The sequence below is a fragment of the Mustela putorius genome, unplaced genomic scaffold (genome assembly GCF_011764305.1).
Source record: "Mustela putorius furo isolate JIRA1106 unplaced genomic scaffold, ASM1176430v1.1 tig00003853_pilon_pilon_pilon, whole genome shotgun sequence".
In the NCBI taxonomy this organism is placed as follows: domain Eukaryota; kingdom Metazoa; phylum Chordata; class Mammalia; order Carnivora; family Mustelidae; genus Mustela; species Mustela putorius.
In genome coordinates, this window is record NW_025422005.1 from 7,694,368 (window position 1) to 7,720,727 (window position 26,360).

General features: G+C 49.9%; 2 protein-coding genes across 6 annotated transcripts; one reads left to right on the plus strand and one right to left on the minus strand.

The window, feature by feature from the left end:
- The first annotated feature begins 1,683 nt into the window (after positions 1-1,683).
- Positions 1,684-11,287, plus strand: LOC101677431 (TAR DNA binding protein). Of its 3 annotated transcripts, XR_198634.3 has the most exons (7): positions 1,686-2,024; positions 3,019-3,270; positions 4,941-5,104; positions 6,501-6,641; positions 7,353-7,523; positions 7,892-9,101; positions 9,833-11,287. XR_198634.3 is itself a non-coding variant. In XM_004741507.3 (6 exons), exons 2-6 carry the CDS (start codon positions 3,033-3,035, stop codon positions 8,420-8,422), a joined length of 1,245 nt encoding a protein of 414 aa, XP_004741564.1. In that variant the 5' UTR covers positions 1,684-2,024; positions 3,023-3,032; the 3' UTR covers positions 8,423-9,812. The 3 variants fall into 3 exon arrangements, 2 of the variants coding, with proteins under 2 accessions (XP_004741564.1, XP_004741563.1); XM_004741507.3 differs by lacking the exon at positions 9,833-11,287 and having other exon boundaries at positions 1,684-2,024; positions 3,023-3,270; positions 7,892-9,812; XM_004741506.3 differs by lacking the exon at positions 9,833-11,287 and having other exon boundaries at positions 7,892-9,812.
- Positions 11,288-12,119: 832 nt separating this feature from the next.
- On the minus strand, positions 12,120-26,231 carry MASP2 (MBL associated serine protease 2). 3 transcript variants are annotated; one of them, XM_004741508.3, is made up of 11 exons: positions 25,938-26,231; positions 25,621-25,849; positions 25,303-25,480; positions 24,355-24,486; positions 22,298-22,494; positions 22,077-22,224; positions 18,777-18,895; positions 17,291-17,369; positions 15,133-15,267; positions 14,571-14,645; positions 12,120-13,326 (listed from the first exon to the last, which is right to left on the minus strand). In XM_004741508.3, the coding sequence occupies exons 1-11, from the start codon at positions 25,982-25,984 to the stop codon at positions 12,563-12,565; spliced, it is 2,103 nt and encodes a 700-aa protein (XP_004741565.1). In that variant the 5' UTR covers positions 25,985-26,231; the 3' UTR covers positions 12,120-12,562. The 3 variants fall into 3 exon arrangements, with proteins under 3 accessions (XP_004741565.1, XP_004741569.1, XP_004741568.1); XM_004741512.3 differs by lacking the exons at positions 12,120-13,326; positions 14,571-14,645; positions 15,133-15,267; ... (2 more) ...; positions 22,077-22,224; positions 22,298-22,494 and adding an exon at positions 23,617-23,741 and having other exon boundaries at positions 25,938-26,046; XM_004741511.3 differs by lacking the exons at positions 12,120-13,326; positions 14,571-14,645; positions 15,133-15,267; ... (2 more) ...; positions 22,077-22,224; positions 22,298-22,494 and adding an exon at positions 23,803-23,962 and having other exon boundaries at positions 25,938-26,046.
- Positions 26,232-26,360: the final 129 nt, after the last annotated feature.

Sequence of the window (26,360 nt, forward strand, 5' to 3'; positions counted from 1 at the left end):
AACAAAGAAACAAACAAACCCGGAGAACTTACAAAACACATTTTAAGCAAGCAGAACGTTTACCAATCATGACTGCAGGGCTGAAACCCAGAGATGAGCTCCAGCTAGAGCAGGAGGACTCCATTGTTCAGCCTCCCTCTGACCTTATCATTGATTCTCTTCCCGAAGGAGTGTTTGTTCTCTTCAAGACTGTGTTTGCTGGCCTGAAACTTCTGGGGGAAGGGACAGCTTTTGTGGTTTTGTCCTGTTTGATTTTTCTCCAGTTTCTGCATACCCTGCTCCTCCCACCTATGGCTGGCCTCCAAGGCCCACAGAGCTGCCCACACCGAATGCCTCAGTCTCAATCATGGCGCAGAGAACATGTGGCCCAGGAACACAGCTTCAGGGACAGATAGACCTGGGAGAGGAAATTATAGCTGGGTGACGCATTTGGGGATCTGTTTGACCTCAGGCGAATCTCACAGCCTCTGAGCCTCAGTTTTTTGTGCGGAGCGGAGAGATAATAAAATGAACTTCTTTTTTTTAATATATATATATTTTTTTCTTTTTTTTCTTTTGTTTTTAAAGATTTTATTTATTTGATAGACAGAGATCACAGGTAGGCAGAGGCAGGCAGAGAGAAAGTAAGGGAAGCAGGCTCCCTGCGGAGAGGAGAGCCAGATAAGGGCTCAATCCCAGGAGCCTGGGATCAGGACCTGAGCCAAAGGCAGAGGCTTCAACCCACTGAGCCACACAGGTGCCCCATAAAACGAATTTCTCCCCCCAAAATGGTTGAGTGGATTAGTTCAGATGACCGAAGCCTCCATGCTTCATCCGGTGCTTCAAAATGTTACTGACCATAGGGGCCCATGTGCCCAAACTCTGCCATCCTCTGTGTGCTGAGGCGCCCCCAAAGCCCGTAAAAGATCCGCAATCTGTCTTCCTCCACGCTCTCTTCCCTTATCTCTGCAAATTGACTCAGCCGCTATCTGGTTAGCAGAAACAGCACCCACCAGGACTTAGCCTTGCCCGTCTTAGTGTTTATTCCCTAGGAGGCTGTCCGGGAGGCCATGGAGCTCCTCCACTCCGGAGTCAGACTGCCTGGGTTCAAATCCCAGTCCCACCATTGACTGGCCCTGTGAGGTTGGGCAGGGCCTGTCCTATTACAGGAAAAGCACAGTGTTATTATTAGAGGCCTGGAGCTGGAGTATGTTACCATTAGAGTTAGGGTTCGAATCCCAGGTCCGCCATTTACTGCCTGGGTGACCTCATGCAAGATGCTTAACCTCTGTGTGCCTCAATTTCCTCCTCACCTGTACATGAGAATTTTATCAATAGTACCTTCCGTACACGAGGCTATCGAGGTAGATGGTAGGCGCTATCATTTGTTTATTTGAAATAAAGTCATTCTTTCCAGGTGTGGAGCTTGCCTAGGGGAGTGGGGAGAGGATGCACCCGGCTGGCTTTTTAACCAAAGGTTGCTTGACTTCCCTGCTCTCTCCAGCTTCTCGAAAGTCAGGAAGACCCGGGACCCGGCTCCCCGCCCCCGTCTGGCCCCGCCCCCGTCTGGCCCCGCCCCGCCCCGCCCCACCTCACCTGGCCCCGCCCTGTCTCTCCTAGCCCTGCCCCTGAGCTAATCTCGCGCACTTTCAGAGTGCGCGAGCTCGGGCCGGGACCGGGGGCCGACGGTTGGTCCGGCGAAGCCATCTGTTACGCTACGTGGGGGGAGCCAACAGTCTAGGCTTTCTTGTTTTTTCAATTTTGGGGTTTTCTCCTCCAGATTTTTGGCCATATTCTAGCGTTTAAGTCCGCCCCGTTTGCTCAGCCTCTCATCAGGGAGCGCTGCCTCTCTGGGGAGAAGGTCATCGTGCCTCCGTGCGGCGTCCTTCCCCTCCTGACGCGGAGCCGGTGGGAGAGGACGACGGCCGGCCGGGGGAGGAGGCGGCCCTAGCGCCATTTTGTGGGAGCGAAGCGGTAGCTGGGCTGCTCCTGGATCCCTCGCTGCTTCGGTTTCCCTGTCGGGCTTCCTAGCAGCGGCCTAGCGGGTGAGTCGCGAACGCTTCTCACTGAGGACACCCGGGGCGTCTCGGCTCCGGCGCGGCGCGGCCCGAGGCGGACGCAGCGGGTTTCGCCCTCGCCCCGGGAAGGGAGCCGTGGGGCCGGGCCTGCCTCGTCCTGCCTGAGCGGCCTCGCGCGGGCGCGTCGTTAGGGCCCGGCGCGGGGTGGCAGCCGGCGCCGGAGCAGGGACAATTGGCCCGCGGTGCCGTGCAGCCCGAGGCGGAGCTTTGGCCTAGCCTCGGGCCCGAGCCGTGCCCTGGGCCTCCAGCACCCGGCCCGCCGGGGGACCCCGGCAGCCTAGGCCCTGGTTCCCCGCCTCTGTACCTCGGGCCGCGCTTAAAAACTCCTCCCTCGGCCCCCACGCACTGGCTTCTGGGAGGTGGCGGCCCGCGTCGCTAAGGACCTGTCGTCGCTGTCCTTGGCTCAAGTTTGGGGAGCTCCCCCCGGAAGTCCCCCAGTGAGGAACAGGGAGGAACTTTTTTCCTGCCCTCTCCCCCTGCTCACTGCTCGCGTGCCTCCTCGACACGGCTTCTGCATCGTGTTCTCAGGGACATGTGCCCTGATCCCCCACACACGGCTCAGCCGTAGGTTCTCCTCGGCCCCCCAGGATGATTGACTTCTTTCTGGTGGCGTATAGCACAGCTGTAATAAATGAATAGCTTGTTTGCTGTCATCTCTGCGTCCCCTTCCTCCCCGCCACGCCCCTTGTCACCAGCGTGCTCCGGGGGACTGACGGGTTCCCGGTGCAGCATCTGATGCGTAGCGGGCCCTGGGCACGTGTCTATGGCAGGAATGAACTCACAAGGCACTGTCCTTGCCTTGGCCTCGTTTCAGTGATCACCGACGGGTATAAGAACCCAAACCCTAAAGTTCTTCTAGAAGTCCTAGAACGTTGGGGTGGTAGTGTGTGTTCGGGTGATTTTTAAGGAAACAGTTTCTTCCACCTGAGTGAGTGTCATTAACATGTCTTTTCCCTTGAAGAAAGATAAGAAAAGATGTCCGAGTATATTCGGGTGACTGAAGATGAGAATGACGAGCCCATTGAAATACCATCAGAAGACGACGGGACAGTGCTGCTGTCCACAGTTACAGCCCAGTTTCCCGGCGCCTGTGGACTGCGCTACAGGAATCCAGTGTCGCAGTGTATGAGAGGTGTCCGGCTGGTGGAAGGAATTCTGCATGCCCCCGATGCTGGCTGGGGGAACCTGGTGTATGTTGTCAACTATCCCAAAGGTTTGTTGCCATTTGCTTTTGCAATTCTAAACTGTGGTGTTTGTATCTCCTCTGAGTTGGTGCAGCGCCTCATGTCACGGTGAAACCTCTCCTGTAACCCCAGTATTTATTTAAACTTTACTAATAGACTAGACTGGTTTGGAGCGTCTCTAGTCTAAATTAGTGAAAATTGGAGATAGAGAATGTTTTTCTAAAGAGAAAGCTATGTATTTAATTATCTGGACAAGTATGCCAAGTTAATGCTGAATTTAAAGGAAACTAAGACTGTTTTGTCAGAATCTTTCAAAGTGCCCTGATACTTAGTTCTGGTTTTTGTTCTTGCAAGCTTGTATTATTGGTTCAGTTAATCTGATTTTTCCCTCCTTAAATGATAATCAGTTGCAGGAACCCAAATCTTGAATTAGTGCACTTATAATTTGGGGTTTTGGTCTTATTCTCACTGCCACTTATCACTGGTGTTCTAAATCTTTAAAAAAAAAAAAAGGCATTAAGTTTGTGGAGGAAACAGGTACATTTTAGTGGTAAGAATTTGCTTTAGTTACTTTTGCTTTGTTACTTTTATTATAACTTGATGTTGCAAAAAGTATCCTGTTTGGTTAGTATACAAGACTTTGCCTTCCACTTTGAGAACATTTTTAACAGTATCAAGTTAGTTTTTCTTAGTATGCTGTTACCCAAATCTGAAATGTTGTTTAGATCGAGATAGGTCCCTGTGGGTTCATCAGTCCTAACAAATGTACCGTCTTGGATGGGGCAGGTATATGATAGCGGGGGAAGTTGTGCACCTGTGGAGGTAAGAGGGGAGATGTGGGAGATCTCTGCCTTCCTCTCCACTTTGCTGTGGACTTAAACCTGCTCTAAAAAATAAAGTCTAGGGTTGCCTGGATGGCTCAATCTGTTGGGTGTCTGTCTTCAGCTCAAGTTGTGATCTTGGGGTCCTGGGATGGAGCCCAGCATCATGCTCTGTGGTCACTGGGGAATCTGCTTCTCCCTCTCACTCACCAGTGTGCGCGTGTGCACTCGCTCACTCTCAAAATAAATAAAAATGAAAAATTTGTAAAATTAAAGATAGTTGTTTCTTAAAATTCATTCAGTTCTTCCACTTCCCTTCTGAATACTGTTTTCTTTAAAAATAACCCAAGACTTTTCTATTATGAAATCAACATGAGTTCATGGTTGAACGTTTAGAAAAGAAAGAAAAAGAAAATTGAAGTCACTCTTGAATATACAGCTGGAGATAAAAGTTGGATTGTTTTTTGGTATACAACTTTTTAAAGTTACAGGCATTAAATTAAGCAACTCCATTTAATAGGCACAAAGTGTAGCGTGCCTTTTTAGCCTTTTTTTTTCCCCCTTACTATGTTTTTAGAGTCAGAGTGAAGTAGGATTATTTTTGTTTCGCTGTGCCTTTTGAGTGGGGAGAACAAACCATCATAATCTTCAGATCACCCGAAACCAGAGGTGGGAGTTCTTGCCTTCACACCAGCAGAGCCCCTCAGCCGCTTCTCTACTCCCTCCGTCTGTCTGTGAGAGCTGACCTCACTCTGCGAAAAGTTTTCAATATCTTATTCTTAGAATCTTTTTGCTTATTGTTGTTAGGTGTAGGAGCTGATGTGTTTTAAGACATGTTAAGTGAGGAGTTCTGAAAGGTTTCTGCTCATTTTGTTTAGATAACAAAAGAAAAATGGATGAGACAGATGCTTCATCAGCAGTGAAAGTGAAAAGAGCTGTCCAGAAAACGTCTGATTTAATAGTGTTGGGTCTTCCATGGAAAACAACTGAACAAGATCTAAAAGAATATTTTAGTACCTTTGGAGAAGTTCTCATGGTTCAGGTAAACTTTGATTTCATAGAACGATTTTTCTCTTCCCATGAATGAACATCCAGAATTCCTGTAGTTTGGTGACACTGTTGGCCCTTCATGCCCAGCAGACGGTATTTTTGTGTTTATTACATGCATACATAAGGGAGGCCGAAAAGAAATATGGGTTGGGGTGCCTGGCGGGCTCAGTGGGTAGAGTACGCAACTCTTGATCTCAGGGTTGTGAGTTCAAGCCCCATGTTGGGCCTAGAGCCTACTTAAACAAAAACCAAACTTGGGTTATACGATTTCCCATTATGCATATAGCCTATATTTTTGCCTTTGATGTTATAAAATCCAGCTGCATAAAGGCTTAAGGGCCTGTTTTTCTTTTTTTAAGATTTTATTTTTTTGAGACAGAGCATGCGCAAGAGTGGGGGTAGCAGCAAGGGGAGAGGGAGAAGCAGACTCCCCACTGAGCAGGGAGCCCAGTGCGGGGCTTGATCCCACAACCCTGAAATTATAACCTGGGCTGAAGACAGGTGCTTAACTGACTGAGCCAACCCAGGTGTCCATAGCCTATTTCTTTGTAACTTACATTGCTGGGAGATCAAAAAGCACTTATTTTTAAAGGTGGGGGGACTTGGCTGGTTCATTTGGGGGTGCATGGGACTCTTGACCTCAAGGTTGTGAGATGGAAGCCCACATTGTAGAGAGATTACTAAAATAAACTCTAAAAAGAAAAATACTTTTTTTCTGCTTTTCCCACTTAGGATTTGTAAATATTAGATCTAATATATCTTTGCATTCTAAAACATTTTGTTAAAATTCTGTTTTGCGACATGATTATTTTTTTTTTAAGATTTTATTTATTTATTTGACAGAGATCACAAGTAGGTGGAGAGGCAGGTAGAGAGAGAGGAGGAAGCCGCTCCCTGCTGAGCAGAGAGCCCGATGTGGGGCTCCATCCCAGGACCCTGGGATCATGACCTGAGCCAGAGGCAGAGGCTTTAACCCACTGAGCCACCCAGGTGCCCCCATGTTTAACTATTAACATGGTCTAGATCAATGTTTACCCTCCTCTTTTTTACCTCAAGAATAATTTGGTGTAAGTTTTACTTTGTTTTATTTATTTATTATTATTATTTTTTAAGATTTTTATTTAGTCATTTGATAGGAGGGAACACAAGCAGGGGGAGTGGGAGAGAGAGAAACAGGCCTCCTGCTGAGTAGGGAGCCCAACCTGGGGCTCAGTTCCATCATGACCTGAGCTGAAGGCAGACACTTGAACGACTTGGTTTAAATTTTAATTGAGCAACTCCAGTCAAAGTGAATGCATTCAAATTACCAAGGACCTGATTTTGGGGTGGGGGGGTGTCTAGTAAATTTCATTGGTTTTTGTTTTTGTTTTTGTTTTTTTTCTCCCTAGGTCAAGAAGGATATTAAAACTGGTCATTCAAAGGGGTTTGGCTTTGTTCGTTTTACGGAATATGAAACCCAGGTTAAAGTAATGTCACAGCGGCATATGATAGATGGACGGTGGTGTGACTGTAAACTTCCTAATTCTAAGGTACTTTGCTCTTTTTTCCTGTGCTTTGGGACTTTTTGCTGACAAACTCCCTTAGAAGACATTGTAAAATGACACATAAAATGCACTTGGAAAAGGTGGTGGCTGGTGGATTCCTGAAACCTTTTGCCTTGTTAAAGCCTTAGTACCTGCATGTGTGCTGAATATTTTTGTTTGAAATCTTTAGTTTATTACCCCTCTAAAAGTTTTTTTGTTTTATTCTTGTTATTTTTAGTGCGTGAACAGTTTCTTACGTAGATACTCAGTAAAATGCAAGGGCGGTCAGAATACATGAATCTTATCACAAGGGCCTGACTAGGTTTCAGGCAAGCAGGACTGACTCGGAGAGTTAGCGTCTTTGCCAGGGCATTTCTGTCATTGGCTTTCCTTAATCCAAATAGCTAGTCGTGAACTTTAAACTTTAAAATGTGGGGGCCACTGGCAGGCTCAGTTGGTAGAGTGTGTGTGACTCTTGATCTCAAGAGTTGTGAATTCAGGTCCCGTGCTGGGTGCAGAGAAAACTTAAAAATTCGGTTTTTTAAAAAATGAAATGTTTTTCCTCACCGAAGTTTTCAAAAGACGTGCTGGTGCAGAAAACTAAGAATGTACCTACTTCGTAATGACTAAGAGGAAAGGCAGGTAACTTTTGTTCGATCCTCTTTTCTTGGCTCGTAGAATATTTCTCATAGTTCTCTTTTCTTTTGACTTGCCCAGCAAAGCCCGGACGAGCCTCTGAGAAGCAGGAAGGTGTTCGTCGGGCGCTGCACGGAGGACATGACCGCCGACGAGCTGCGCCAGTTCTTCTGCCAGTACGGGGAAGTGGTAGACGTCTTCATTCCCAAACCGTTCAGGGCCTTTGCCTTTGTTACGTTTGCGGACGATCAGGTATTTTTCTCTTTAACAATTTTGTCCCGGCTCTGTTAGGGAATTGTCTTGAACTTCTCCTGCGCCGCTAGTTGCCGTCCTTAGCTGAGCTGTGGGCTAGGTGGGTCTAGATGGTCATGGTAAACCCTTGCGATACGTTTTCAGTGTGAGGCAGTTAACTCAGAGAACTCTGTTTGTTGAGAATAAGCTGGCAGATCCCTGCTGCCTTCCAGGAGGTAAAGGCGGTTTTATGGCTTCGAAAGAAATGAGCGGTCGTTGCCTATTTGTCCTCCAGCTTAGACCGTGGCTTGACATCGGAGTGTTATCGCTACCTTGACACGTGACACAGTGGTTTAATCTCCCTTATCTACGCCTCTTATTTCTTACAGGTTGCCCAGTCTCTTTGTGGAGAGGACTTGATCATTAAAGGAATCAGCGTCCACATATCCAATGCTGAACCTAAGCACAATAGCAATAGACAGTTAGAAAGAAGTGGAAGATTCGGTGGTAATCCAGGTGGCTTTGGGAATCAGGGTGGGTTTGGTAACAGTAGAGGGGGTGGGGCAGGCCTGGGGAACAATCAAGGAAGTAATATGGGCGGAGGGATGAACTTTGGTGCTTTCAGCATTAATCCAGCGATGATGGCCGCGGCCCAGGCCGCGCTGCAGAGCAGCTGGGGCATGATGGGAATGCTGGCCAGTCAGCAGAACCAGTCGGGCCCGTCAGGTAACAACCAAAGCCAAGGCAACATGCAGCGGGAGCCAAATCAGGCCTTTGGTTCTGGAAATAACTCCTATAGCGGTTCTAATTCAGGTGCAGCCATTGGTTGGGGATCCGCATCGAATGCAGGGTCAGGCAGCGGCTTTAATGGAGGCTTTGGCTCAAGCATGGATTCTAAGTCTTCTGGCTGGGGGATGTAGAGAGTGGGCGTGGTAGAGACTGGTGGGAATTCACATTTTTCTAAACACATGGTAAGTATATTGTAAGATACATATGTACTAAGAATTTTCAAAATTGGTTTGTTCAGTGTGGAGTATATTCAGCAGTATTTTTGACATTTTTCTTTAGAAAAAGAGGAAAAGCTAAAGGAATTTTATAAGTTTTGTTACATAAAGGGTTGAAATATTGAGTGTTTGAAAGTGAACTGCTGTTTGCCTGATGGGTAAAAACCAACACACTACAACTGATATCAAAAGGTTTCTCCTGTACTCTTTTATCCCTGGACTTGTCAAGTGAATTCTTTGCATGTTCAAATGGAAACCATTGGTTAGGACTACATTCTTTTCTCCTTGTTTTAATTTGAACCCCACCATATGGATTTTTCTCTTAGGAAGATCTCCTTCTCGGAGATGACGGTGTCACAGTGTTTGGTTCTTTCTGGTTTTGTTCTTGTTTTTTTAACGCTTGTCTCCCTTCACATGCACAAGTACAATACGAAGCCTTCATTTAATCTCTGCAGTTCATCTCATTTCAAATGTTTATGGAAGAAGCACTTCATTGAAAGTAGTGCTGTAAATGTTCTGCCATAGGAATACTTCTGTCTGCACGCTTTCTCATTCAAGAACTCGTCAGCACGCTGCACAGGCTGCGTCTTTGACGGTGGGTGTCCCATTTTTATCCGCTACTCTTTATTTCATGGAGTCGTATCAACGCTGTGAACGCAAGGCTGTGATATGGATCCAGAAGGCTGTTTGAACTTTGAAACCTTGTGTGGGATTGATGGTGGTGCCGAGGCATGAAAGGCTAGTATGAGCGAGGCCAGGAGAGAGCGCGTGCAGAGACTTGGTGGTGCATAATGGATATTTTTTAACTTGGCGAGATGTGTCTCTCAATCCTGTGGCTTTGGTGAGAGAGTGTGCAGAGAGCAATGATAGCAAATAATGTACGAATGTTTTTTGCATTCAAAGGACATCCACATCTGTTGGAAGACTAAGTGAGTTTTGTTCCTAGATAACCCACGTTAGCTGAATGTGTTAAGTGAAACGATGACTTGTACTCCCCCCGCCCCTTTGTCAACTGCTGTGAATGCTGTATGGTGTGTGTTCTCTTCTGTTACTGATCTGTAAGTGTGGTCACGTGAACTGAAGCTGGTGGGGTGAGAACATGGACGAGCTTGTGGTGTGCTTTGCGGGAGTACTTGGAAGCAGAGTTCACCAGTGAGCTCGGGGTGTCGCAAAGAAGGGTGGAAGTTCTCATGTCTGTTAGCTACCCATAAGAATGCTGTTTGATGCAGTTCTGTGTCCTGTGCTTGGATGCTTTTTATAAGAGTTGTCAATGTTGGAAATTCTTAAATAAAACTGATTTAAATAATATGTGTCTTTGTTTTGCAGCCCTGAATGCAAAGAATTCATAGCAGTTAATTCCCCTTTTTTGACCCTTTTGAGATGGAACTTTCATAAAGTTTCTTGGCAGTAGTTTATTTTGCTTCAAATAAACTTATTTGAAAAGTTGTCTCAAGTCAGATGGATTCCTCACCTGTCATGCATTGACACCTGATACCCAGACTTAATTGCTATTTGTTCTTGCATTGTCCAAAGTGAAAGTTTTTTGTTTTTTTGTTTTTTTGTTTTTTCTTTTTAAATCTAGTTTTTAATAAGTCTGGGTGACCGCACCTAAAATGGTAAGCAGCGCCCTCCGGCTTTTTACTAGTGCCTCTGTGCGTTTGGGTGATGTTCTATTTACATGGCCTGTATAAATCTCCATTGGGACTCTTGCCTTCTAAAACTATTCTTATTTGGGGGAGTGGGAAGAACTCTGTTAATTATTTTCAAATGCTTTGTAGCAAAGCATAGCAGTCGAAAAGAAGGGCATATCAGCACCTTCCTAGCTTGGGATTTGAAAAGTGGAATTAATTGCAGTAGGGATAAAGTAGAAGAAACCACAAATTATCTTGTGCCTGAAATCCATTACAGAGCCTGATAGCTTTAAGAACTAGCAGGGTGGGGTGTCTGTCTGGAAGTGTTAAGTGAAATGGGCTTTGTCCCCCACAGTGGGGGACTAGAGTAACGTTGAATAAAATCGTTTACAAACTCAGATTAGACTCTCACAATGCATTGTGAAGTATGTAAAAGCAATAATTACTGATTCTCTGTTGTACTTTTTATGTAACTGCTGTGAGAGTCGAGCTTGTTTTCTGATGGAAGAATGTGAACGGGTTTGTGTCGGTAGTTCTACCTGATGCCCTTACCTGGTAGATGATGGTAAATAGGTTTGTCATTTTGCACGTTGCGTGTTTGAAACTTTTAGAAATGAAGTCGTCCTTTAGACTTGTGATCGCCACGTTGTTTCGTTATTCAGTTTCCTCTGTAAAAGGATCTTGCGTTGTTTGAATTTTTTTTTCTGCATCTAAATTGCATGATTTCCAAACCCTGTACCATCTGAATTTTGCATTTTAGCACTTGCACTATTACTCAGCAGCAGTAACATGGTAACACTTAAAATGGTATTCGGGGACCTCCAAAGACTAAACTGACAAGCCTCCAAGGAGCCCAGGGGTAAGTTCACTTGTCAATGGCATGGTTTTAATCCCTTTTTTACACTTGTTGTAAATCTAGTTGCCAGTCTTAGAAGGCTTTCAATGTGGAGCAGCCTTCTGTTAACATGTTTGTGGTACCAGTAGCTGTGGGTATTTAATTCTACCCTAGAAAAAAGAGAAAAAAAGAAAATGAAGTCTAGAAGTAAACTATTTGGCAAAGATTTGTTTTTAAAAGTCTATTTGGTCATCTCAATGCATTCATTCTCAAAACTTTTTGAACCAGTTGAATAAAAAATTTGTTGTCACCACAGTTTAGTGTCTGGAGTCTTACTGGAAAAATACAGTTTCTTTTTTATATGTGACAAAGGCGATGGAAAGTTACCATTCAAAAGTGAGTCTCAAGAAGTTTCCCCCCCCCCCCTTTAATGAGCACAAGAGAAATTGGGCCAAAAGTCAACAGTGAATTTTTACATGAGTGGTAGTTATTTGGCTAGAATGAAACCCTTTGTTAAATGTTAACCTATTAGAACTTCTTAAGGAGGAACAGCCAGTGAAAACGGCATTAGATCTTTAAGGTTAAATCGGCTTAAATTGTGTCCTTTGGAAAAAGAAGATGTACATGATAATTAGAATAATTTGTTGTTGAGTACTAGGTGAGTAGCTCTTAATTGTGTATGAGTTCTATACTTAGCTATTGTATGGTATGTGATCTGTTGTTTGTTAAGCATGCCCAAGTATTTCCATGTTCATTGTAAGAAGGAAAAAACCAACTATAGATTTATCTGTTAAACCACCACTTGATTCTGACGTATTTCTTCTTAAGGAAATGCCACATTTGATTCAGCTGTTTTCTATATGTGAATATTATATTCAGGTTATTTCCAAGTGCCAGAACATCCTCACAGCTAAATTAAATTCTTAACATTGGAATTACTAGATCAAAGACTATATGCATGCTGTCAGGGCTTTTCAGATATTTCCAAATTGTCCTTTAGAAAATGTATATTGTCTTCAACAGTGTGAAATAGTGCTATTCCATGTTCCTTTTTGTCTGCCAATTTGAATAAGTGAAAAATTCTATCTCATCATTTGTGCTGTTGGTTTTTAAACACGGGAGTCAGCATCTAAGCCAAAGTATCCATGTGTCCAGTTTATTTACAAAAAAAAAAAAAAAAAAATCATGATTCAAGGCTATCCGTGAACCAGCTTTGCTATAATATATAAAGCTCTGTTAGAAATCAATAAGAACAAGCCCCCAAACGGTAGAAAATTAGAGAACATGAACAGGCAATCTGTAGAAATGTGGATAAACAGTACAAAAGATACTAGACTTGTAAGTAATTAAATGCATATTTAACCAGTGAGTTTCTGTTGGATTGGCAAAGGTGATCCCACCTAATCATCTGTGTCCCCTTGAATCAAAGAGTAAGGGGTGAAAAACTGGCGAGTGAGAAGTGCCGGGAAGAGCGGGCTGATCCGGGGTGTGGCAGTGGTTTGGGGTTAGGGCGACAACTGCCGCGTTCGTGGCTCTCGGGCCACGTGGCTACTAAGAGCTTTTGCAGGGGAATCGTTGAAGACCTACAAATTAAAAATTACTAATTATGTTCTTGATCCAGGGAATGTAGTTAATAACTTTGGTGTAGACTCCATACTGATTTGCTTCCCCACAATTAATGGAACCCCAGGACACTATTCCTCCCACAAACCATTTCTGTGTCTCATTATCCAGAAACACTAACGCCCCCCCACTGTCCCCTCTGCAGCTGTCCTTGCCCCCACCTTCTAAGCCAGCGCAGAGCATGTTCTCTGTCACCCTCCCCCCTGGAAAGGCCAGCTTCTCGTACGCAGTGGTGCATTTCTGATGGTCGACAATTGGTACGTCAACAAACATTAGATTTCTGGCAAGAAAACCCCTCTGGGTTAACCCCCATCCTGATGCAGTTCCAAGGTCATCTGTCCTCATGAAGGATGCGGCTTCCTTTCCTGGCAAGCAGATGGGCAGGACGTTGCTGTTCATCGCAACTCTGTTCTTCAGTTTAATCAGCGCTATGTCGTTATCAAAGCCAGCGCCGTGAGTGTAACCTTCATGTATAAAAATGGCCTCGGCCCAGGCTGGTGTGTAATGAGCCGACAGTCTCTTCAGGGTACCTAGTCTGATGTCCAAGGAGGAGGGAGCTTCCTTCTGCGCGTACACAGCGTGCGCCGCTGTTAGGATCCAGCTGTCCTGCAGGAGCGCGCCCGCTGCCGTGGTCTGGCCTAGTAACAGCACTTGCCAGGGGAAGTCCCCAAGCCGTGCCGCCTGCCCTCCGTATATACGACCTCCCGTGGTACGAGTTGATACTCCGCACACTGGGGAAAGAAGCAGACACACACAGCCTTTACAGAGACCCGGTGGTGGGTTTTCCCACAGTTGTTACCACTTCGGGATGTGTGATGTCACCCAAAAGTCAGGTCGGGTTGGTTGGGCTTCCTCCCAAGCCAGCAGGTGCTTTGAAAACACAGTTCGGAGACCCAATAAAACCTCCTGGCATTAGCTCTTCAGAGAATGAGGTGAGAGGAGAGATTAAGAAACTGGTTTGTTTGGCTAAAATAATTTGGCCTCCACAATTTGGAAGATTACTTAATAGGGCAAACAAATTGAGCTGGTGTAGTGGGGGATGTGATCAGAAAGTGAAAGGAAATGACCTTCTCGTTGCTTCTGTTTTCCTGCTTGGATGATGGGGTGTTTACCATGTAGTGCTGGGAAAGCAGGAACTAAGGTCACTATCCCAGGATTTGCAAAATTCTTTTCACCTTTGAACATTTTAAGTGTTTTAAAAATCAGAAAGTTGCAGTTGTAGCTAGGAACCTTCAGGAACAGAAATTACTATTTTTCATCTAGCTGATTCTTCCAAACTTAATTTTATTCTCGGTGGCTAAGTGCATATGCTCATTAACGTAGCGACTGTGTTCCCTGTTGCGGCAGAGTACTGGCTTTAAAACCTACGAATGTTGTGTCAGCTAAGATGTAGGGGTTTTTTGTTTTTGTTTTTGTTTTAACCAATTTCAGCCAAATAACAGGGGTAATGAATATATTACTACCTTTCTGATTTTTTAAATCACTGTACTCAACCATATCCTTAGAGCCAATTCTGGTAAAAACAACTTTTTTTTAAGTCCTATTAAAAGGCAAATTGCATTAATGTTTAAAAACTAAGATGTCATTGAAAACAATTGCTTAGGGAAATAATGAAGTTATTAGCTTTGGGTTTTAATAGCAGTTTTACAGGGAAGAAAAGTAACTCCACAGCAGAACTCGAGTTTATAAATGTATAAATGCTTCAAGATAATTTTTTAAATCATTTAATTTTTTACGCTTGCCTAGTTGTAAGGTCAGAAATAACCAAGTGGCTGATGCAGTCAGCACCCAGCAACCTCTCCGTCCATCCAGAAGGGGGATAATGAGAACGTATTATTTGGAAATAACCACTTGGTTTAAGAGCCAAGTGCTGAAGCTGCATTTCAGCCGACCACAGCTAAAGCCCTGCTGATTGTCTCTCACCCAGTTCTACTTTCCATCAATTACGAATCTCTTGTATAAATGTATCCATTACCAGGCTCACAGACGGGGAGTGATTTTTCTCCTTTGGAGCTCGTCCAGAATCCATCAGCCGCACACACGTATTTACCTGCAAATCATTGGAAAAGCAAAAATGTTTAACTGCATGTATAAGGTGGTTGTCATTTGCTTGAATACCCCCTTGAAAAATGTTGATTCTTGAGCATCAGTGGGAAAGAGAGGTGTCTAACCATTTTACATGATTTCATAAATAGGAGGTCTCTGCACTAACCATGTTTGCTTGCAAAGTGGAAACCTTTTAGATGTGTAACTTGAATATGTATCAAGATCTCAAGTGCTTAATGATAAGGTTTTGACTTGTTAAATTAAACCATTTGGAATATATTGTGTGTTTGTAGTAGTCATTTACTAGATAAGATCTGTTTTCAGATTCCTGCAAATTGACATTAAAGTCACTTCAGCTGTAATATTTCACTTAGCGGGCGGGAGAAGTGCCTTTTAATCTTTTGTGTAGCCTTAGCCAAAAATGTCGGCTCAAGTTTATTTTCAGATCGTGAGGGATAGCACGCACCCCCAACTTGGCAGAGTCTGCTTACCGTCGTTAGGGGTCATTGTGTAGAAGACCTCGTTACAGTGGTACTGAATCACGGCTCTGTACGTGGTCACTTCGGGGCCTGTGACGTACTGCACTCGGCCCATGGGCAGGTCGTCAGGAGGGCCACAGTCAACAACTAGGGAACAGGAGGAGGAGGAGGCGGGTCGCACGGAAGGCGACAAGACGGGATGGACACGTGGTGCTGGGGTGCTGTGGCTCCAAGCCGGATCCGGGGCTCGCCCCGCCCCGCGCCCCCGCCGGGGTGGACCTCCTCCATCTCTCTCAAAAAGGACGGAATCGCCTTAGTGTGATTTAAAAGCCTCACCCTCCTGCCTGTTCTCGACTAAACAGCTCGAGTGAGGTGAGGCCCGTGGGTAGGAGCCTGCGATTCCCTTCACAAAGGAAGGGAATTTGAAACCACTGGAGTCCTCAGCACCTTGACTTTTTTTTTTTTAAGATTTCATTTATTTGAGAGCACAAGCAGCAGGAGTGGGAGAAGCAGGGAGCCGGATGTAGGAATCAGTCCTGGGACCCTGCGGTCATGACCGGAGCTGAAGGCAGGTAGTTAACGGGCTGAGCCACACAGGTGCCCAGCACCTGACTTTGAACCTCAGGGTCTGTCGCGGAGCAGCTGCCGGCCCAGCCTGCACGGGCCTGCCCGGCCTGGGTCCCAGAAAGTGGTCCTCGGTTTGCAGTTCGGTTGGCCTTAAAGGTCAAAGACCCATACAAAGAAGGACCTGGCTTCTTGAGCTCCTTTTCATCCACGTGTAGGAGACCCGGGAGTCCTAATACCTGGACTTGGCGTCAGAATGCACACCTGTGAGGTCAGAACGTGTGAAACACTTGCCCAGTTTGGAGCCCAAGTGACTGAGTCTAGAAGTCCTGCTTCCCACAGTAGAGCTAAAACAAAATGGATTTCTCTGGGTATTTTAAAAGGTTACATTTAAGTAGTTTTCAGCGACTTCATAGCTGCGTGCGTGGTTCCGTGGCAAGAGTCTGTCCACCTCTCTGTAGAGGAGGCGCCCACACCTGCCTCACCCCAAGTGAGGTTCGGATCCAGACCTCTCACTCCCAGCTCGACTGCTTTCGAACTGAGGATTGACAGTCTCACTTGGTGGAAGAGAATGTAAGTTTAGGAAACGATATTTAAATTCCCCAGGAATTCTGTAGAAACCCTTGCACAAAGTATTCGCAAATACATTTACAGGGGTGTTCGCTGCAGCGGTGTGTGAGACTGAAAATCTGGGAGACGGCGGTGGGCGCGCCGTGCTGTCCTTAACAAGGATGAGCGAGCGGCTCTGCTAATACTCAGACTGCTGTGGAGAGAGATCCCGACGATACGGAGGCAAAAAGCACAGTGCCGTCAGATTTAGCATCCCATTTTGGTTAAAAAATATAAAATAGTCTGTTAAGCATCTGCCTTTGGCTCAGGTCACGATCCCAGGGTCCTGGGATGGAGCCCCACGTGGCAGGGGGGGGCTCCATCCCCTCCCCCTGCTTGTGCTCTCTTTGTGTCTAATGAATAAATTTTTTAAAAATCTTAAAAATAAATTTTAGAAAAGTTTATAATAGTGAAATTGTGTATACAGCACCGGAAGGAAGGAAAGGGCCCCAGCCCTCAGTCGTAGTTTGGGGATTTGGGCAAGGTGGGGGAGGGGGTCCTCACTATGCTTTTGTAAATTTACTTTTTCTAATTAGCATGTATTTTATAATTGAAAAAAATATTTAAAATAAGATGTGATGCTTGCAAAATGGCAATGTGACCCCCTCACCGCAGTCTCGTGTGGAGTGCTCACACATAGCGACACCCATCCCTCCAGATGGTGTTCACGCACGTGTGAGGCAGGTGTGTGACGGGAGGGATATTAGGACAGTGGGATTGTGGGTATTAAACTGTCTCGTGCTCTCTTTCCCATCCTCAGTGAATATTTTACGCTTGGAAAAAATATTTTTAAAAGATGACACTCTTCCAAAGGAAATAATTTTGCTGGTAGCTCGGTTCCATTTTGACCCCGTTAAATGCACGGAGAGGCCGGGGAAAGAGAAGCAAATTTGGAGTTCAGGCCCTGCTAAGGAGAACCGCTTCGGAAACCACCAGAAGCAGCACTCCAGGCAAAGCTGCAGAAGCGGTCCCAGGACCCGTGGTCATGTGGCCTTACTGCTGCACGTGGGCATCGGCTGGTCCCAAGATCCATCTTTCTGACAGACCGCAGCAAAGGATTTCAGGGGCAAAGCACCCTAAAGAAGAATTCAGCAAATATTACTTACCTGGTTTACATCAGGACGCCACACCCCAAGGCTGTGCTCCTACAGCGGTTCCTCTGGGTGGCGGTGGGTGCCCGGAGCGGGGTGCCACACCCGCGTTGACAGGACACATCCCTACAGCTCTGTGGGATTTGTCCCCTATGGGATAGCTCTCCTCTTTTAAGATGCATTTGGCTCCGCAGGAATCCCGTGGGCGCCTCTGCCGCAGATTAGGAATATGTCTCGCTTTCCCTTTAAGGCCAAGAACACGTCCAATCTCACAGGTTCCTGCCGATTTGCCACCAGTTCTTTATGTAAAGTGCCAAAGGGTGGTGGTGGGAATCTGGGTAAGACCGACCTGCTCCCACAGGGAGCGTGTGGGCCTGGATTTTTCTAGCCCGGGGCCGTTAACAACAGGCTGGTTATTAAAAGCACTTTGATAGGTTTCACACGTGTGCTCTCAGTTTTTATCGCTAGTGGTGTTTGCGGAGAAATATTTTTCTGAAGTTTATGAAAGATCACTTTGGCGGAAAGAAGCCTTTATGCTTCCAAGGAGAGCAGGATGATTTTTTTCTGCCCCAGATCAGAAACAGAGGTTTGCAGTCCGGGGAGCTGGGGAAAGAGCCTGCCCGGGGAATTCTGCAAGGTGGGGAAAGTGCCTTTTTTTTTTTTTTCTTTTGATTTGTCCCTCCACAGGCCTGGATTGAATAGCTAGCTATCATTTCAATGTTATTACTTTTTACCTCTGGGATTCAGTGACAATTTTGAAGAACATAAAGAGGACGTGTTAATCTCTTACCTGTGCCCCTAAAGCAACACACGAAGCATTTTTAAAAATTACCCTCCCTCTCCCTTAACAGAGGTCACTATTTATAACTTTGCAGAATATACTCTTTCCCGGGGCCGTTTAATTTTGTTGTGGGCCCAGGAGTGGTGGCCAGGAAAGGTCATCCCGTGGCCGGGGGGACGTGCCTGATCTAACGCAGGCGGTCTCACAGAGCAGGACGATGGTAAATGCTTCCTTCGCTTGCTTCAGCCGCTTTTCGAGAGCTGCTGTGACGTGTGAACAGGGAAAAGCCCGTTTGAATCACCAGCTTTCAGTCAAAAGCCTTTTTAAAGCTTTTTAAATTTTTTTTTATTTTTAAATTTCTTTTCAGTGTTCCTTTTTAAAGCTTTTTGTTTAAAGGCGCGATTCTTAAGAAAAAAAAAAAAAATTCTCCCCAGTCATCTCTCTTCTCCACTGAATTTGCTTTGCTTTGTTCAGTCACCGCCAAAAGAAACCAGCGTGCTGACTCCAGCTCTTTCCCCACTTTGGCACATAAATCCTTTGCTGATAGCACTGCGTGTGCGCGTCAGGCCGACCGCGGTCCTGCGGTACTCACGGTGCTGTAGGGAACTTACTCGGAGCAGCTCGTAACCCGTCTCGCAGAAGACGGCGAAGCGGTCCTTCAGGATGTACTCGGCTTGCACCGGCGCGATGTGGCCATTAGGTGGCGCCACGGGACCAGGGCAGGGCTGCGCTGTTGGGGGCGGGGCGGAGAGGGAGGCCGGGCTGAGCGAGGGCTTTTGATGCGGTCTCCAGCAGGCCGCTCTGAGTTTAGCCACTGAAAGGTCCTGATTTACACGCGCAACCCTTACCCCAGGGGAAGAGCTCGCCGCAAGTCGGGTGGAGTTGGTCAGATTTAAAACCAAAGGCAAGATTGCACTGGGCCGCTTATTGCACAAATTAGGGTTTGGAGCCGGGGCCTGGGTCTCAGCCGAAGGTACCAGAAAGGCAGGCACACCGGGAGCCCGAGCGGCCGCCACCCCCTGCAGGGCAGCGTCTGCTCTGCGCTGCCGCAAACCCAGCTACGGCGTCGGCTGGAGGAGGAGAGCGAGACCGCATTCCCAGCGGTTATTTTCCGCTCTCTGTGCCTGTTTCCTCGCTGCTAAGATGGGGAGGTGAGAAGAGCCACTCACCCTCCAGGGCTGTCCGAACACCAGATGTAAAGCACTTGGCTGGTGCTTGGCTGAGCGCTGGGCAAGAGTGGGCACAGGTGACACCACCCCCCCACCCCACCCCACCCTCGCCCCGCCCCGCCGCCCACGACAGCCCTGTGGCACCGCCTTAGGCCTCCAGGGAGACTGCCCTCCACTCCCGGCCCTCAAACCCTGGCCTGAGGTCACCCCAAGCCTTCAGCCCACCCCCCACTGCTGCCACCCAGCCTGGGCCAGTCTCCTGCTGAGTTCCCTTCTCCCTCCAGCTGCTGGGCTCTGTCCCAGGGCAGCTCTCAGTCCCCTGCAAGCCCAAAGTCCCCACCTCCAGGGAAAGCCCTGGCTGCTGGCTGGCACCCTCCCTCCCTGGCACAAGCCTCCACATTCTGTCCGGGCCCTGCCCCCATCAGCCTGGAAGACCTGAGACCTCCCCTTTGAGTCGCTGTAAAACCAGCACTTCAGTGGCACAAGTTTTATGACTTTGACCTACAGGAAAATGAAAGACTTTCAAAAATGAACGGGAGACCAATTGTTCTCATAGCGCTGAGCTCCCTTCTCCCAACCAGTCTTGCCCCTTCCCACCTTTCTAACAGAGGTGGCCCAAGGGTTAATCTTTTTTAATCCAATTTTTTAATTTAAAAAACTACCCCCATCTCTATAATCCAATGACCACTTCCGCTATGCCACACCCTGCACCCAACGCTTTCCCTACATTAGGCCACGAATGGACACCTTTTGAAGGAGACATTATCCTTCATTGGAATCATTGGGACATTAGGGTTCAGAAAAGTTATGTGAGAGGTTCAGTGTCACAGAGCCGGGAAACAGGTTTGTGCCTGGGCATAGACCTAGGCAGTCCAACATTCAAACCTGAGCTCTGAGCTTCCTGGATAGATGGTTGAGAAGGATGGACGGATGGTTGGTTGGATGGATGGATGGTTAGTCAGTGGGTTAAGCCTCTGCCCTCGGCTCAGGTCATGATCTCAGGGTCCTGGGATCGAGTCCCGCATCGGGCTCTCTGCTCAGCAGGGAGCCTGCTTCCCCCGGCCCCACCTCTCTGCCTGCCTCTCTGCCTACTTGTGATCTTTCTCTCTGTCAAAAAAAAAAGAGAAAAAATAGCAGACAAAGGTGGTGCCTGGGTGGCTCAGTGTGTTAAAGCCTCTGCCTTTGGCTCAGGTCATGATTCCACGGTTCTGGGATGGAGCCCCACATCAGCCTTTCTGCTTGGCAGGGAGCCTGCTTCCCCCTCTCTCTCTGCCTACTTACGATCTCTGTCAACTAAGTAAATAAAATCTTAAAAAAAAAAAAAAAGAAAGAAAGAAATAGCAGACAAAGGAGAAGCTCTGAAAGCAGAGTAGAAGTTTTCCTTCTGTAAGAGAACTTTATATTCACAAAAGAAATGTCCATTAAGAGTGTCTCCCTCTCCGTTCCAGGAGACGGACAACGAAATCACTAGAAACTCGTCCCTGGAGAAGGCATGTCTTTTATCTGTATAACAAACCTTATTTTGCTTACTGTAGCTTCCTCAGCCCCATGCTGCCTTCCCCCAGGCCCTCCTCTCTTTTGTATTTCACTGAAGATGGTACTGATGTCTTGAGTTCTAAGCTCTCATTCTCCTGTGGGTACTCGCCCATGCACGCCGGAGACATACACCTTAACGAACGTGCTTGTTTTTCTCCTGTCAATCTGTCCCTTGGTCCTAGCCAAGGACTGAGGAGGCCGAGGGAGAATTGTTTGTTCCTCTCCTGCAGACGGACAAGGACTGAGAGCGGCCGAGCGGACGGGTGCGCGCAAGACGGGGGGGAGGGAAGCGGGGGTGGGGAGAGGGATGGGGGTGGGTGGGGTGGCATTTCCCCCTGGGGACCGCTGTCTCACATCCACCCCCACTCAAACCTCGTATGTCTTCTGAAGGAGTTCAGGACACACGACCCCTAAACATGGCACCTGGCCATGGTGAACATGTTAAGCTGAAGGAGTCTGAGAAAACAGAAACAAGGGTCCCTCGGACCTCCACCCGCTCCCTCACCCGGCTTCCCCGTCACGGTCAGAAGACCCTCGTGTGCGGCCACGGGACAGGTGCCCTCCCTATCCCTGGAGGGAAGGAGCGTCCTTATCCCCAAAGGCAAAGGCAGCCAAGAAGAAGCCAAAGAGGCTTTGCTAAGTCCCCCCCATTTATAACACTGGCTTTAACCTGTCTTCTCCCCCATGACTGTCTCCTCTTCTGCAAAACCCCACACAAGCCTAACTGTTCCTCTGGGTCTTTCCTTCCTTTTGAAGTCTCCCATGCCATGTAGACCTCACATTATGTAAGTGTGGGTGATTTTCTCCTGGTTTTGTTTGTTTGTTTGTTTTTTAAGGATTTTATTTATTTATTTGACAGACAGAGATCGTAAGTAGGCAGAGAGGCAGGCAGAGAGAGAGGGAGGGAAACACGCTCCCTGCCAAGCAGAGAGCCTGATGTGGGGCTCGATCCCAGGACCCTGGGATCATGACCGGAGCCGAAGGCAGAGGCTTTACCCACTGAGCAACCCAGGCACCCCTGATTTTCTCCTGTTGATCTGTCTTTGTCAGTTCACTTTTCAGCCTCAGCCAGGAAACCTAGAGGGCTAAGGAAATTTTCTCCTCCCCTACACTTCCCGGCCTCGCCAGGCAGAGTCCCATCCTGTGTAACTCCTTGGCACTCCAGGAGGAGCTTCTGGTCAGGATCCAAGACCCACTCGCCCTCACCTGTGCTGGTGTAGTGGATCTTCCAGCCTGTGTGGTCCCCCGACTCATCAGTGACAAAGATGATGGTCACGGCATTGCTTTTAGTTTCAATCCTAGGGGGCAACGTTGTCCCACAAAATGGGCCATATTCCTCTTTGTCTGTTTGAATCTGAAAGCAGAAGGTGCCCTGTCACCTCAGGACCTGCCAGAGCCAGAGGAGGTCTAGATCCCAGGAACCAGACCTTGAGAGAGTCGTAGGGGCACTGGGTGTCCGGGTGCGCCTCCACATCAAAGGACCCCACAAAGTCCAGGATGATGCTGAACCCTTCCTCCAGGTGGATGCCGTAGGTGCAACTTGAGAGTTTGGGGTACGGCTGTGGGTATTCAGGGCTGCTGAGCACCCCCGACCGGTCGGCGAAGACCTGACCTGAACACAGGGCTAAGAGAGGACGGGTCACTGTGAGTGGGGGCCCAGCAGCCTGGCTCCGCCCCCTGGCTGCCCTCCCTGCCCTCTGGCCCAGTCAGATGGAACACCCCACCTCAGGGCTGAAGGAACAATCTAGAGTTTCTTGGGCTTCCTGGCTTTGGCTGAAACAGGTGGCACTTGGGCACACAGCCTCCAGGCCCCACCCACACTCCCAGGGGCTCCTGAACCTGGGGAGTCCTGGGCCAGAGTCAGGACTCTGGGGGTGATGAAGTGAGCAAGGTTAGATTCTGCCGAGGGGGAAGGAGACAAGGGGTCCCTCAGCCAGCCTGGACCCTGACAACTCCCACATTCATCCCCCACGGGGCTCCCACCCACACCAGCTGGGAGCAGTCCAGGCTTCCCTGGGTCTCCATGGGGAGCAGAGGGGCCTCCCTTGGTCCACTTTCCCTTTTACCCTGGGTCTGGGCACTGCCCTGGGGGTTAGTCAACGGAAATTCAAGTTCACACTTATCAAAAGCATGTCTGGTGCCCTCATTCCCCGCCAGGCCAGCTGGTCGTGCCCTTGCAGAGTGAGCTTCCGCATCAGCCCCGGGAGGCATCGGCCCATCCCCTCCCCAGCTGCAGAGGGCATTTGAGCTGAGAGGCTTCCAGAAGTGAGGGGTCCCGGCACAGCCTGCCTTCCTCCGTGTGCTGCTTCCCACGGGGCAGAGGGAACGGCCCCCGGATGTGGGGCACCAGCAGGCCCATCAACGGCTGTCTCCCTGGGCCTCTCGACTCTGGGTCAGGCTCCTCCAGCCCAGCCCACCTGGGACATGAGTGGTCCCCTGAACAGGAACTTGTCCAGTGTTCCCAACTCAGCCCCTGGGGGCGCGGTGGGGGGGTGAGAGAGCTCGGTCTCCCTGTGTGACCCCGGGGAAGCCCTCGTCCCTCTCTGGGTCTCAGTCCCCCGTCTTCAGAACGGATGGGGCATGGTGGGCAAGCCTTTTTGGCAACCAGTGGCCCCATGGAGGGGATTCCCACTGGCGAGGGTTCATCCGGGCTGTGATGAGGGAGGGAGGCGGGGAGAAGGCCAGGGGGGCGGGGCACAGCGCGGCCCTCCCCCCACGTGCCACCCAAGAGACACGAAGCCGGAGGTGGAGGTGGAGGCAGATTTATTGTTAGGTCCACGGAGGGGTGGATGGGGTGGACCGGGGGTGGCAGGTAGCGGCCGTCTCGGCCTGACCCAGACCGGAGCCAGAGGTGAAGCTAGGGGCTCTGCTCTGGAAGAGAGAACAGAGAGACAGGGAGAGCCACTGGGGGAGAGATGCCGGGCAGGGGGAGGCAGGGGCAGCACCGAGCCTTGGGGCTGCCCACTCCCCAGGGCACCCTTGGGTTTCCCATCTGGGTACTTGGCACCTGGCAGGAGCTCAGAGGAGGCGGGAAGTACCGGCCAAAGGGGTCGGCCTGCTGGGGGTCCAGCCACTCGGAGCACGCCTGCCCCCTGCCGGGAAGTTTCATGCAGGGACGCCTGTGTGAGCTGGGCCTATGTCCCCCGTTCCTCCAACCTGGGAGCCCCAAGAGGACAAGATGCCTGTAGCAGGCGCCCAGAGCCCAGACAGGGAGGTACATAGTGGGGGCCCAGCACAGGTGATCCAAGTGATGGGCTGAAGACCCGAGAGAGGGAGCCCAGGATGGAACGGGGGAGGGGGAGGGAGAATGGAATATGCAGGGGTGGACAGATGGCAGGAGGGGACGGGGCCCAGTAGGCCCAGGGTCGTCCCTCCAACCCCTGGGCAGAGCGCTGACGGCTTTTAGGAGCTGGCTGTATTCTGGGCCAAGGGGGTGCTGGGCTGGGCACAGTGTCTGCCCCGTACCTTCCCCGGCCCCGCTCACCTGAGCAGGTGCGCTTGTTCTCGTGGAGGACGTAGCCCCGGCGGCAGGAGCAGTAGAAGCCGCCCAGGTGGTTGTGGCAGTGGTGGTCGCAGGGAGCGGCCTGTCCCGGGGCCACCTGGCACTCGTCAATGTCTGGGGGAGGGGGGCGCCAGGCAGGTGGTCAGAGGGCGGGAGAGGAGGCCGTCTGGGGGCCTGGGAGCCGACAGCCTCGCGGCAGACCCAAGAGGAGCCCCATGTTTGGAGGTGGCTGGGCCCCGGCCGAGTATTGGGCAGGTCTAGGGTCATGATAACCTCCTCAGAATGCCTGGAGGTAGATGTCACTAACCCCTTTTTCGAACGAGTGACGGGTTAAGCGTCCTGCTCAAAGTTTCCCGGCTGGTGCAGCCAGCTGTCGAGCCCAGCAAGCAGGGCTGTGACCCATGTTCCAGCAAACCCTGCTGCTGACTCCTGAGGAGCACAGAGAGGTGCGGCCACCTGCCCAAGGTCACACAGCTGGTCCCTGCAGGAACCCCTATCTGACGTCAGGTGTTCTACTGGAAGCCCGTGTATGGGGAGCACCAGGCATGGGGAACACCAGGCTGCAGGTTCTCAGTGGGGCTCAGGCGGGTGGGGCTGCCCTTCCCATCCAGAGGTGGACTCACTGGGCCCTAGCGTCATGGGGGTCGGGGGGCGCCCTAGGAGGACATGCCGGGCTTAGCCCGTGCCCAGCTCAGCACCTCCGCACACCGTCGGGCTCAGCCGCAGGCGGGGGCGCTCATGGCCATTACTGACATTTGCCCTGGGGCTGGTGTTGGACGGAGGCGTGGACTCCGTGCCCGCTGGTTTGGCGGGAGCCCAGCCTCAGGGATTTGGGGCCGAAGGGAGAGTCGGCCTGACCTAAGACTGAGTCACTCCCACGGGCAGACGGGCCACGTCGGGCCTCCCCACCCCGGCCTCCTCTCGTCTCACCCTCTGCTGCATAGAAGGCCTCAAAGCCCGTGAACGGCTTCTCGTTGGAGTAGTCGGAGCGGAAGGTCACGTCTAGGCTGGAGGCCGGCGAGTAGAAGGTGTCATTGCCTGGGGCGCGCTCCGTGTCCGTGCTCTCCTGCCCGCACAGCGTGGCCAGCTCCTGGCTCCCTGAGCTCAGCTGTAGGGTTGGAGTCACAGGAAGGGCGGGCGAGAGCCAAGGCCCGCCTCCCCCCACGCCCCCGAGGCCAGACCCTGCTCCCAGAGGTCCCCGTCCCCCTGCCCTCGATAAGGTCCCGGTCTCCCCGCTGCCGGCGGCACCTTGACGTAGTCATACTCGCAGAGGTAGGAGAGCTCCAGGTGGAAGTGGGTGAAGTAGAGGCGCAGACGGTAGCCGGGGGGCGCGGTCAGGGTCCAGCGCCACTCCTGGTTGTTGGCGTACTCCCCGGGGAAGCCAGGGGACACCAGGCGCCCAAACACGGGCTCAGGCCACTGCGGGCCCGGGGGTGCGGCGGCCGAGCCCCACAGCAAGCCCAGGAAGACCAGCAGCCTGAGGGCAGCCGCAGAGGGGTGGGTGAAGGCCCTGTTTTGACCCCCCCCCGTCCCTGCTGGGGAGACCGTGGGGGGCTCCCACTCACCTCATTGTGAACCCGTCCCCCTGGCCAGGCCCGGTCTGGAGCCGCATCGTGCCTCACCTTTGATCTGTTTGTCCAGTGCCTGGGCCTGCCTCCTGCCTCCCTGACCCTGGGATTCTGGGAGTTGACCCCAGGACTCTGGCTTGTCCCGAGTTTCAGGCGGGGAGGAGAGGCCGCTCTGGGAGCCAGGAGCTGGACCTGGATGACAGATAACCCTGGAATAAATCCCGGCTCCGTCCTTCACCCTGAATATCCATGTTCTCCTCTTGGTGTGCGACTTCTGAGGGCCAGCGGGGACCTCCATGACAATGATCAAGATGATGATGGCTTCTAGGGAGAGATGGGGATGTGTCTACCTTGGCTGCCTCCCTCCTATGTCTACTTTTTTCCCTATGCAAGATGGGGAAGAGGAATTTTAAAAACACA